The 12314-nt window shown below is 33.6% G+C and overlaps 1 protein-coding gene across 2 annotated transcripts in view; it reads left to right on the top strand.

The window, feature by feature from the left end:
- The window catches only part of abs (ATP-dependent RNA helicase abstrakt), a 77462-nt gene that overhangs the window by 15518 nt on the left and 49630 nt on the right, over positions 1-12314 (top strand). Inside the window, exons 5-8 of one of the 2 annotated variants that reach the window (XM_081734370.1) lie at positions 800-1009; positions 4355-4488; positions 6203-6359; positions 10340-10420. In XM_081734370.1, coding sequence (XP_081590496.1) covers positions 800-1009; positions 4355-4488; positions 6203-6359; positions 10340-10420 — 582 coding nt within the window. The remainder of the gene's footprint in view (positions 1-799; positions 1010-4354; positions 4489-6202; positions 6360-10339; positions 10421-12314) is intronic. The other variant, XM_081734371.1, reaches the window with a different exon arrangement.

Below are 12314 nucleotides of genomic sequence, written 5' to 3'. Positions count from 1 at the left end.
TTTTTAAAACAGGTGCACGACTGAAAAGTAATTTAAGTATGAAAATGGAATATGTTATTAAGGCGGTTGTGAACGAGATCAATGAAAAGAACTTCTTTCCTTAAATATATGAGAATATAAATTTTGAAATCGAAAAACCCTTTAGCATATCTGTATTACCTCTTTATTTTGCGAAAATTGTGTACTGCATACATTTTTAAACGAAAGGTTTTGTCATTTTTGTATTTTCCAAAGAGGTTTTGTAATGTTCGTTGAAATCTGATCTTGTAGGAACACATCTAGGGCAAAATATGTATGAGAATAAGAGCAGAAGTAAAGTATGTAAAAGTAATCCATAAAACAAAACAAACAAACAAACAAAAAAAAAAGAAAGAAGAAAAAAAAGAAAAGCCAGAAGGTGAACAAGGTTGTCTGTGAAAGAGTAGAATGAGGAGTTCATAGAAATTTGCTGTAGACATGGCTTTCTGTAGAAACTAAGGAGTGGCGGAAATATTTTGGTCAGAACATGTAATAACTCTGTAGTTTTAAGCATCTGATCGTGAGATTGTGGGAAATATTTTTGAGTATTTCTGTTTCAAGATGCGTCCAGATTGATTTTGTGATACATTTGGCCCTAATTTTCTTTTCTAAAATTAATGTAAGAAAGTCCTTTATCTTAAGTAAGAATTTGAAGTTGAAATGAAAATTATATCTTGACAAGAAGAGAACAGATAAAATTTTATTGTAAATTTTTGCGACTAACAGTTCATAATATCCTCAGATTTGTCTAAAATATTTGATTATTTTTATTTTGATTCAGCTGGAAACCTCCTCACTACATTCTTGAAATGTCTGAGAAGCGCCATGAGCGAGTAAGGCAGAAAATGCGAATTCTTGTGGAAGGAGAAGATATTCCACCGCCTATCAAGTCTTTCCGTGATATGAAATTTCCCAGGGGTATTCTCAGTGGTTTGGAGAAGAAAGGAATTTCAAAACCCACTCCCATTCAAGTTCAGGGAATTCCTACAGTGTAAGTATATCATGTATGTAGTTACGATTATGCTAAACATTAACATACGCAGAATCGATAGTGCTGTTTAGTTTATTTGCAGTTGAACATCCTTTTAACTTTGGGGTCGCGGTGTAGGCTTTCTTTCCTAGCTTTCCAATTTAATTATGAACATTTACGTTAGCTATGCTCATCCTAAGGACAGGTAATTAAAACAGTTCAGATAAAATGAGATAAAGTATTAACACAAGGACGCAAGGAAAAGCGGACTAAACTTTTCTTTTTACTTTTAGCCACGCTTGCATATTTCCAACTCCATGGATTTATAATTTATATAGTTTTCCATAGATTTTCTTACCTGTTTCTGTGTTCATATCTTAATTTTGTAGCTGTACGCGTGTTGTGTTGTATTTTAATCCTGAGCATGAGCAAAGCCGGTGTTCGAAATATACGAACATGTACTTAATTTTAGGAGAGTTGATAAAATAAGCCTGCGTTTTAATACTCAGAATTGAGTGGTAGCCGATTTAAGTATAGTATAAAGTTGATGAGAGATATCTACAAAAAGTATTGAGATGAGTATTAAAATGCGTAATTAAAAAGGTTGACGAAGAAAAATAATCGACTTTCACTGATCCTCCCGAACTACGCATTTAACACCTGCTATATCCTTTTACATTGATAGCTACACAGGGAACTGTACATGATGGACACTATCAGTTGAATACTGTCCGTGGAACGATGAAGGTAAAAGTGACAACTTTCTGGGAGGGGTTTGTAGATTTTCTGTCACCCATTATAGCCACTCAGCAATAAACGGTGCAAAGAAGAGGATTTGATTGTCAGCAAAGCTGGTGTAAGTATCATCATCTGACGATCTACCCAACAAGCCTATGCGGTACGTAGTCGGCCGGAAATGGTCAAGATAACACGGTCCCAGCTCGCTCGAACTCCCTCCCCCATACAGTATGCGCCATTAAGAGAGTAATGACGTAGGACACCTGCAGCACAAAGAAGTTTGGCTATACGACATGATATCTAAATAAGCACAGTTTCCAACATCATCCGAAAGAACCACGTATTGAAAGCGCGGACACTGCTCACAGAACCCCGCATGGAGAAGAGATTCACTAACGCCAGATAACTACGAAACATATCTTGCAGGGGTAAGTGGAAGTAGATGTGTACCTCGTATGAGAGGTAGATGAGATCAACAGTTCGATCCGTTGTCTAGCATCAAACAGACCATAAGAGTCGTTCTGACTTTGTGCTGCAGTGCAAAGAAAAGTTTTCCAAGGGATTTCTGGTAGTGGCGAAATGTACAGTCGGGATCGCTGCCACTTGTCGAAGTGCCTTTCAACACCAAAATCAACACAGCTTACTTCCAGAAGAAGTCATGAACCCTTTGTATGACAGACATTCCCGCCACTTGAACGATGACGAACCCACAAATGTATGGATTTTTACTGTCTCCAGCCATATCGTTCAATCATCCCAGACGTTCTATGCAAGGAAAGCAGAAGAGACGGTAATTCAAGTGATCCTATTTTTGTCTATCCCTGCGAAATCCATGAAAGTCTCACCAATGGACTACTGAGAGTTTGGATTCCTCAAACAGACACTTGCTCGAATTTTAACTTTGAACTTTAATTTTTACTATATATATATATATATATATATATATATATATATATATATATATATATATATATATATATATATATATATATATATTGTAAACTAGCATCAACTTTCACTATATTTGCTAATGTCATCCGTACTTAAAATTTGTCGATCGATTTCCATAAATGTAGTTCGTACAGCGAATTAAAAATGAAATGAAATCTTCCAGTTTTACATCCCACGATTATGCCGGCTAAGCTAAAGGAGACTGTGATGATGAGAAATTAATGAAATGGTGAAATGAAGAAAGTGGGAGGAAGCGGGAGAACCCCGAGAAAACCCACGCACACGGTGTTTGTCCACCACAAAGTTCATTTGGCGCGAGCTAGGATCGAATCAGGGACTCCCAAGTACCAGAGGTGAACGCTGTACCATGGAGCCACCGCGGCATGTGTAATTAGTTAAAATAAAAGTGAAAAGAAATGAAGATTACTACTGCTTAAAATTCAAACAGCTTCATTTTTAAACAAAAACAGTTTTCGAATAACGAGTAACGTCTAGTTATTCAAAATGACGTTGTTCTGTAATCCATCTTCCGTGGGGGTGAGATAGTATGATGTGATGGGCCTATTTTGTTCAAGGTGATCTTGCATGGTAGTGTGTGCAAACTTCTCAAATGTACTAGATTGAAATCCCGGCATGGTCTGAAGCCTATGTACGTAATGGGTTTCGTCTTTATAACCTCGGTATTGCATAAAAAATGTAAAGAAAATCAATCGATCATTCCTTCTAAAAATAAATACTTAAGTAATTTTATTTGTGATAATGATGAATCTGTAGGTTAAATGATAAATTTGTTATCTGTAGGTTAAATCCTACAAATCTGAAGGTTAAAGCACGAAATCTATCTTTCTGTTAGGCAATCCTTAGCATAAATAGAATGATAATTCTATTTCAGCTTAGGGTTATCTAACAGAAACATACTATCTTGTTTCATGATTTTGTTATAAGGGACTATTTACTCTTCAAAATGAACAATCTTCATGTAGATCAGAGAAGGTCAGAGTAGTTCAGGCGTAGAATACTCATCTGTTGTGCGTGGGATCCTTAGTTCGATCCCTCCTTGCACAGTTAAGCTTTGTGGTGGACAAACATTGTATGCTTAGGTTTTCTCGTGGTTCTTCTGTTTGCTCCTACTTTCTACCATTTTATGCATTATGATCTTCACCATCTTTCTTAGTCTCGGTGCATATTCGTGGAACATTAGACTCAACAAATAAAAAGTAATAAATGAATACATGTAAATGAGCAGAGGGAGCGAAGCTTTTGCGATCCAATATTGCGTTTTTTTTTTTTTTTTTTAATTCCTTTTAGGCTGTTTGAGTAACCTTCAAAATTGACATGATATTAATAGTGATCAAGGGAGAACTTACAACACCGAATTTTTTCGGTCAGGACATGGTGGTCGGTAAAGTATTCCATATACTTAACATTGGAATGTGTATATATTGTAAAGGACTCTAGCCTACCGATGATGGCAGATGAATCTGTCAAAATTGTATAGGATAATTATAGCAGGACGTAGTAATTGGTAAGCTTAATTAATTGATGTAAATACAGTATTTTTATTTTAAAATAAGTGTACATTGTTTGATTTAAAGAAAACTAACAGAAGTGTAAATGGTCTAAGGTTATACATTATATTATTATTATTTCTTTACATCTGTCGTTCGAATTTTACAGATTATCAGGAAGAGACATGATCGGCATTGCATTTACTGGTAGTGGAAAAACTCTGGTATTCGTCCTACCTTTAATTATGTTCTGCTTAGAGCAAGAGTGCAGATTACCATTCATTAAGAATGAAGGACCATATGGTAAATAGAATTTGTAATTTTCGTTCATAATTCGCAAATGCTTAGGAGGAGCTATCTGCAAATTTTAATATATATTAAGTGATTTGTTTAAATTCCTTTTTAAACTCAAAACGAAATTTACTATAGTATTTGAAAATGTACATTTCTCTCTTTTACTAGCACAATGCATTATTAAGTTATTTTCGACACTACATCGTCACATTGTCTCGGTTTGTCAAAATCATGTGTTGAAGAAAATGAAGTTCAAGATTTTCCATTTTTAATTCTCCAATGTATTTTATTAACTAGTTTCTTTACAAATAATGTCAAGCTACAAAGTTGAGTTAATCCTTGATTAACATTCTTCACATATTCACATGGTTTGATGAAGTCTATTATGGTAAATTAAGTGTTATGCACTAAAATAAATATTGGTTTAAGGTTAGTGTAAAGGGACAAGTTTTGCCGATAGATGTCACTACAGTCTTCCTATCTCTCTTATGTATTTTTTACCTTTCACGAAAATTCACGATTTCTCTTACAATTTCAACGTAGAGGCTTCAAATTTTTAGAGAAGGAACTTCATAACATATCAAAGACAACAATCCGTGCCGATTTTTTATTTAAAATTTTCTTCATTGTTGAAACAGTTATATTGTTAAAAGTTTGGATATCCATTTCAGTAATCAAGCCATTTCAACAATGAAAAAATTCTAAATAAAAAATCGACACGGATTGTTGCCTTCGATAGGTTATGAAGTTCTTTCTCTAAAAATTTGAAGTCTCTACGTTGAAATTTGTAAGAGAAATCGTGAATTTTCGTGAAAGATAAAAAATACATGGGAGAAATATGAAGACTGTAGTGACATCTATCGGCAAAACTTGTCCCTTTAAACCAACCTTAATAGGTTTAAATTGTTAATGTTGATCTTAGATATTTGAAAGTGTCCACTTTGTCGAAAGGAAATAAGTATTTTAATGTATCCATAATTTGCAGTATTACGGTCACGGTGAATATTCATGTATTTACTTTTCCCTGCATGTACTGCTAAACCCATGTCCCTGCAGACGTTTAATAAGACCATTTATTTCTTTTTATTATCCCTACATTATCTCCTATCAGATTGACATCATAAGCATAAGCCATTCAGCTCTAGGCTCTGGTTGTTATCTTTATTTTTCCTTACAGTGTATTCGAGGAGATAATTGAATAAAAATGGCGACAACGCATCTTCTTGTGTCAGAACATTCTTGACGCAAAAGCTTGCGGACAAATATTTCTATACTCGGACTTCACTTTGGGATTAATTGAAATAGAGCCTCTATGGTAAACCAAATTCGGCAAATTTTGTACAATGTTTCCCTCCTAATCGAGTTGTAGACCTTCTGAAATCAATAAATAATTGATGTTGCAGGATGTTGTATTCCCATTTCTTTTCGAGTATTTGGCGAATGGTAAATATCTGGTCGATAATTGATTGATTTCGTCTAAATTCACACTGTTAATCTCTAATAATTTCATCTGTATATAGGATTAATCTTGCTACCAGAATGTGTCAGAGGATTTTATAGATGTTGACAAAAGAGAGACGTCTCGATAGTTATTAAATCAGTTTTGTTAATTGGAACACTGATTGATTCACTTTAATTGATACAGATTTAAAATATATATTTTATAATATATATGATTAATGAATCAAGCGTTTATTTATTATTATTATGTTTTTTTCTGTAGGATTGATTATCTGCCCGTCTCGAGAGTTAGCAAAACAAACTCATGACATCATAAAACATTTTACGACATCTTTACAACAAGAAGGGCTTCCAGAGATCCGATGCTGTCTCGCCATTGGTGGAATATCTATATCAGAATCAATAGAAGTTATTAAGAAGTAAGTATGAAACGACATACTGCTATGTATAAATTGTTTTTAGTTCGCATGTAAATACTTGGGCTGGGATGTTTGGTGTAGAGAATTTTACATTGGCAGGTTTCTTATTTTTCGACTAAATTGTTAGGATCACGCAATTGGGACATTTTAGTATTAGAACGCGTCCGTCTGCTTGTATGTTAGTACGTCCGTTGCTCCTCATGTGACAACTTCTGAACGGAAGTGAATTTTTGTTGTTGTTGATAATAATAATAATAATAATAATAATAATAATAATAATAATAATAATAATAATAATAATAATAATAATAGAGCTAGATAGCTAGAGCTAGAGATAGATAGCTAGAGCTTTTATCTCGGTCAAGTTCGTTAGTGCAGTTAATCCGTTAACATCTTAGCGGGTAATGATAACTTAAGGCCGTTTGTTAGTCCACATAACTCTTGAACTAAAGCGAATTTATTTATTTATTTATATGTATTTTGCAATAGACAGGTAAAGCAATTATCTCGGTCGAGTTCGTTTATGGAGTTAACCCTTTAACCCTTAATGGATAATCATGACCTACGTTCGTGTGTTAGTCTACACGATAACTCCTAAATGACAGTGATATTTTTTTTTTTCTTTCTTTCTTTTTTCAGTAAATAGCTAGAAGGATTAACTCGGCCGCATTCGTAATGGAATCAATTCATTAACATTTTCACGTCTAACGATGACTGTACATGTCCCATTGAGTACTATTGAAAAAAAGGTGTATAATGCTTGAAGTTGCACATCACGCCATTAGATGGCAGCAGCAAACAATCATCCTTTGGCGGTTGATATATACTGGTCGAAATTGAAACTTCATGTGATTGTCTTTACTATCTTTAAGAGTTTATTTGATATTATTCTTTTATCATTTATTATTATTTATCATTTTTAATTTTTTTCGTTAATTTATATTTTTGATTTATTATCCTCTCATATTCCTGTACTTCTTACTGATCCATTCATCCAATTAAGTTTTTTCTTCCGCCGCTTGGGTTCTCCAAGTTGAGCGTGCTACGCTATCACGTAGCTTAGCATTCCAAGATGTCGCCGCTACGTAGACGCTTCATAGCATGACGCCGCTGGTTTTCTGCTGCGTAGTAATTTTTTTTTCCATGCTACGTTTTTCCTTCTCTATCTGATAAATCATTTAGTGAAAGTGCTTAAACCTTACACATTGAAGCTCGCATAGGAAAATCACTCGCAGTTGGAGTTCTACATGCTGCGCTTTCATAGGATCTTGTTCAACAATACATTATCTTCCGACTGGCTTGACATTCCAGACTGTTTTCTAAACCATTACGAAGTTTGTGACGTCATACGCATGCCCTCGGTCTACGAATTAGTTGTACTACAGAAAGTAGTTCCCCACCAGACGCAAAATCAGACTTTCAACCGCACCAATTACTCACCTGTAGAGACGATATAGATATGACTGTTGCCGCATCTGAAACATTACATTCCAGGTTACATCTTGCAGCAGAACAAGCTTTCCACCCAGCCAGCCCGTTTTCTAAGTCGTATTGGTAGTAAATTACTTTTTTCGGTCTCTTAGTTTCTCGAAAATTACGCTCTGTGATTTCTCCCCTCCCCCTTCCCCCTGTGCTGTGTTAAAGATATAGTCAACAGACAACCGATACCATCCACCATGCATTATCTATGGGAATGCGTCATAGAAACTTGTGCATCCGTCCATCGTGATATGCTACAATGTGCATAGCAAAAACTTGACTATAAACTGAATGTGTGTCTAATAAGAAAAGGGTTTTACGTTGAATATCTGTGATGTAGAAAACGCATCTTGATATTGTGAAACAAAATGTTTTTAGTTTCTTTTTCTCTTGATAACATTTTTAATTTTCTGAGTGTCATTAAACTGAATTACGAGTGTTTCAAATTGTGAAGATCATTTGTACATCTGTTGTTGGAATACAGAAATCGTGCATTAAACATAGAAAACAAAGTACCCTTTAAAAGGTATACAGACAAACATTATAACATGTAATGATTTTTAAAATGTGGATTATAATCTTTCGCTTATACATTAGATGGAAAGGAGGAGGAGGAAGTAAAATGTTGGGGAGAAAGAGCGGAACTTGAGAAATGGATTACGCGTTGCAACTTTATTATTTTAGCATTCTGCTTTTTGATTTATAAAATTTTGTATTACTTTTACCTGATGGCACGAAAAATTGGAACTTCATTCTTCTTTTATTTATTTACTTTTAATTTTTAATTTAATTAATTAATTTTTTTTAAGGTCTCACGATTATTCTTCGAGATATTTCTCACACAGTCTTCTCCAATTAGTGCTTTAGAATTTAATTAGTTTTCGCTGTAATACTGCAGCAATGTGAAAAGAGAAGATAAGAAAATAGAGGGAATAGGATACATTCTGAAACTTACATAAAAATAAACCACAAATAAGGTTAATGTCTTCACCAAGACGTAGCAGCTGTGCAAACATCATAAGTTATACCTCTTCTTTTATTGTCAGTAACGATAGTTGTTATTCCAATTTTTGGCTAGAATACCCGTTCAAAATTTAATTTTGGTTCCTTTGTTTCATTGTAAGATTTTTTTTTTTTTTTAATGAATTGTAGTTGATCAGTGTCATGCTTCTTCACGTGTTTTCTGAATATCTAAAATACCTTATATTTTTCGAAACTCTTACGAACATGACAATAAAATAAAGGTCATGATGGAAAATGTTCATTATCCATTTAAAGATTGGGATAAGAAACTTTTTCGTTCACACAAAGGAATCAAAATTAAACTTTAACGTAGGACTCAGGACAGAATTTGGCGCAACATCATTGACACCCCCACCATCATTACTTTGCTACAAAAAAGACGCAGAACAATGAATTGAGATTACGTATTGGACTGATAAGATGCATGTCTAATAATAAAATAAACGAATGATAAACTCACTTAAGGACTTTTATCGTTAACTTTTTATTTATTTATTTATTTATTTATTTTATTATTATTATTTTTTTAATACACTTCAACGACTTCTTGTCATCATTCTTAGTACGTGTCGTTAAGGAAGATTTTACGTTAATTGGTAGCTCACATTACTGGTATCATTCCTGTATATAGTAAAAACTAACTTATTACTCAGTAACACCACTTTCAATTTACTCTAAGATAATCTACTGAAAGAGTTGATTCACTGAAAAATGATTCCACAATGTGTGGCCTCATATTGTTTATTTAGTTACAAAATTTGGGGAAGAATGATCAACTTCTCTTTCTAAATCTGTGCCGATAAACTACTTAATGTTACAACATCTTTAAACAAGCGCTGATGATTACAACATGAAGAAATTCCTGTTATTCTGTTTCTTCGGGAATTCTAGCCCAAATAAGCCTTTGGTTTATAGGCACAGATTTAAGAAAGAAAAAGTTGCCCGAATTTCGTAACTAAAGAAGCAGTTGGAGCCACATATTCTTCAGTTTATCAACTGTTCAAGTGCTCTGTTTTTGAGTAATTAAAAAGTGATGTTTAGTGTTAGGAAATTAGTTTTTTTTTTTCCTAAGGACAAAAATGGCACTAGTAATGTTAGTTCACTAATCAACTAAAAATTCCTTTACGGAAGCTTATTGAGGATAACGACAAGGAGTTGTTCAAACAAATACAAAAATTATGATAATAAGAGTGCTTAAGAGATTTTAACATTTGTTTTCGGTATTCATAAATTGAGATTTTACATTATAGATATCATTTTATGTGAAGGCATCAACCATTTCAGTTTATGTTATGAAACTTAATTTATTCTATTCCCACTAAACAATTTTCCAGCTTTCAACGCAAAGTCTAACTTCTGAAACTGTAAACAAACATGTTAGATCAGTAAAGTTGTTTTTATTTATGGATGATTGCTATTTAATAGAAAGTTCGTTCTTTCTATGGCGTAACATTTTTTTGCTTTTTTATTCATAATAGAGGAGTCCATATTATGGTGGCAACAACTGGAAGATTAATGGATATGCTGGATAAGAAAGTTGTTCGATTGGACGTTTGTCGGTAAGTAATGTCAATCTTAATTGAAAAACGAAGTAATTTAAAACTTGAGTGTGCAACGTTGGAGAGAGGAACTCTTGTTGAACAAACTTCCACCAAAGCACTCAGCTGATTTGCTGTGTAGTTTCTGCTCTCACTGTTTGTGTCCCAGTCTGGTTAGTGTTTTGTGTTACGGTCCGTGCGTCCATACTAATCCAGAGACTGTTAAACTGCTGTTGTTATAATCTAGTAAATAGTTTCTTTTACAACATGTACTTATGCATACTAATCCAATGAACTTGTAAAAATTAAAATGAAATTTTTAAGGTCTCACGGTTATGCCGTTAACGCTAAAGGAGATGGATGATTAATGAAAGTTTATATACCTAAGTCAGCGTTTCCCAACCTTTTTCTACTTGCGGCACAGTTCAGGTGTAACTTGAATTCTCCCGGCACACCCATATAAATATTATTATTATTATTATTATTATTATTATTATTTAATATAAAATACCGGATCATTTTTTCTATGATCACTGATCTCTTTCACACAAAGAAGAAAGCTTGATTACTGGTTTCCCCCAATGATAAATCATTATGTTTATTTTTCGTTCTAATTTAAAAACAGAAGACAATTGCAATGAATTATAAGACTCACATTTTTAGAAAATACACTTTCTTTTTCAAAAGCTGTATCCAACCTTTCACTAAGAAGGAAGATCACTAAATAACGAACGAATAAACAAATCACTTGTTCTTTCAAAACACAAATGTATGTAATTTGTATGCACATTTGCTTTGCCGAAAGGATTGAATGATATTTTAAAATTTCAAGTTACGAAATAGTCTGCGACAATGGTCAACAATAAAGAGCAATACAGAAGCAACAATAGTCATAACAATAACAAATACTTTTTTCAACATTAAAAATGTCCAGAAAAGTAACAGTATGAAACTTAAAATTGTAGATTCATAGTAGAGGTTCATAGCAATGTGAAATACAAATATACATTTTTCCCTGTGTTGCAATTTGAATGCTATAGAATTAGTAATTTTGCTTCGATTTCTTCGCGGCACACCAGTGTGCCGCGGCACACTGGTTGGGAAACGCTGACCTAAGTAATTAGTGACTGTAGTCTGGGCAGTAACTAAGATTTTGAAAGAGCTGTGGTGGAATGAGAGTGTGAGTGGAAACAAGAGAACGAATGGGCACGATGTTGTCCACGACAGTCTCAATTGCCTGGGATCGAACCAGAACCCTCGCACTAGAGCTCTACCACTGAGCTATCGTGCCCTCCAGTAACTTGTAGCTTGTGTTCCCATGGTTGGGTAAGTAGTTTCTGTTACAATATGTGTGCGAATACTACTCCAATAGACTTGTGACTGCTATTGTCGTACTGGTGTCGCCATTTTAATTAAGTCAAACTCCACAAGTGTCATTTAATAATAAGTTTTAATTTTGGTGATAACAACGCAATGGACATGTTTTCAAACCAAAGCAGAATCTTACAACATGAAACAGTGCCTAGTACAGAAAACAAGAAGTTAAATTTTGATTAAATGCTTTGAATGTTAGTTTGTTTAAAAAAAAAAATGTAAAAAAGCGAAATTTAATCAAGACTTTCCTTGAGATCATAGAAAATTTTACTAAAAATTTGCTTATATTACACCACAATATATTTACAGAAATATTTTTGTCAGTGTAAAACAAATATACATTCGAAACATCATTCCATCATTAGGAATTTTCTCGCAGTCACTAACAATTCGGTAATAAAAAGTGTTTAATTAAAACGAACTAGTAACAATGGCTATACCCAAACAAATAAATGAAACTGTGAACAGAAATACAGCTTGAAGAGATTAAAATTTATTTCTAAATCTAGATAATTTCTTTAGTTTTCTTATATTCAATTCA

Source organism: Thermobia domestica, chromosome 12 (assembly GCF_964235325.1).
Source record: "Thermobia domestica chromosome 12, izTheDome1.hap1.1, whole genome shotgun sequence".
NCBI classification, from domain to species: domain Eukaryota; kingdom Metazoa; phylum Arthropoda; class Insecta; order Zygentoma; family Lepismatidae; genus Thermobia; species Thermobia domestica.
This window is presented reverse-complemented; position numbering and strand designations above follow the sequence as displayed.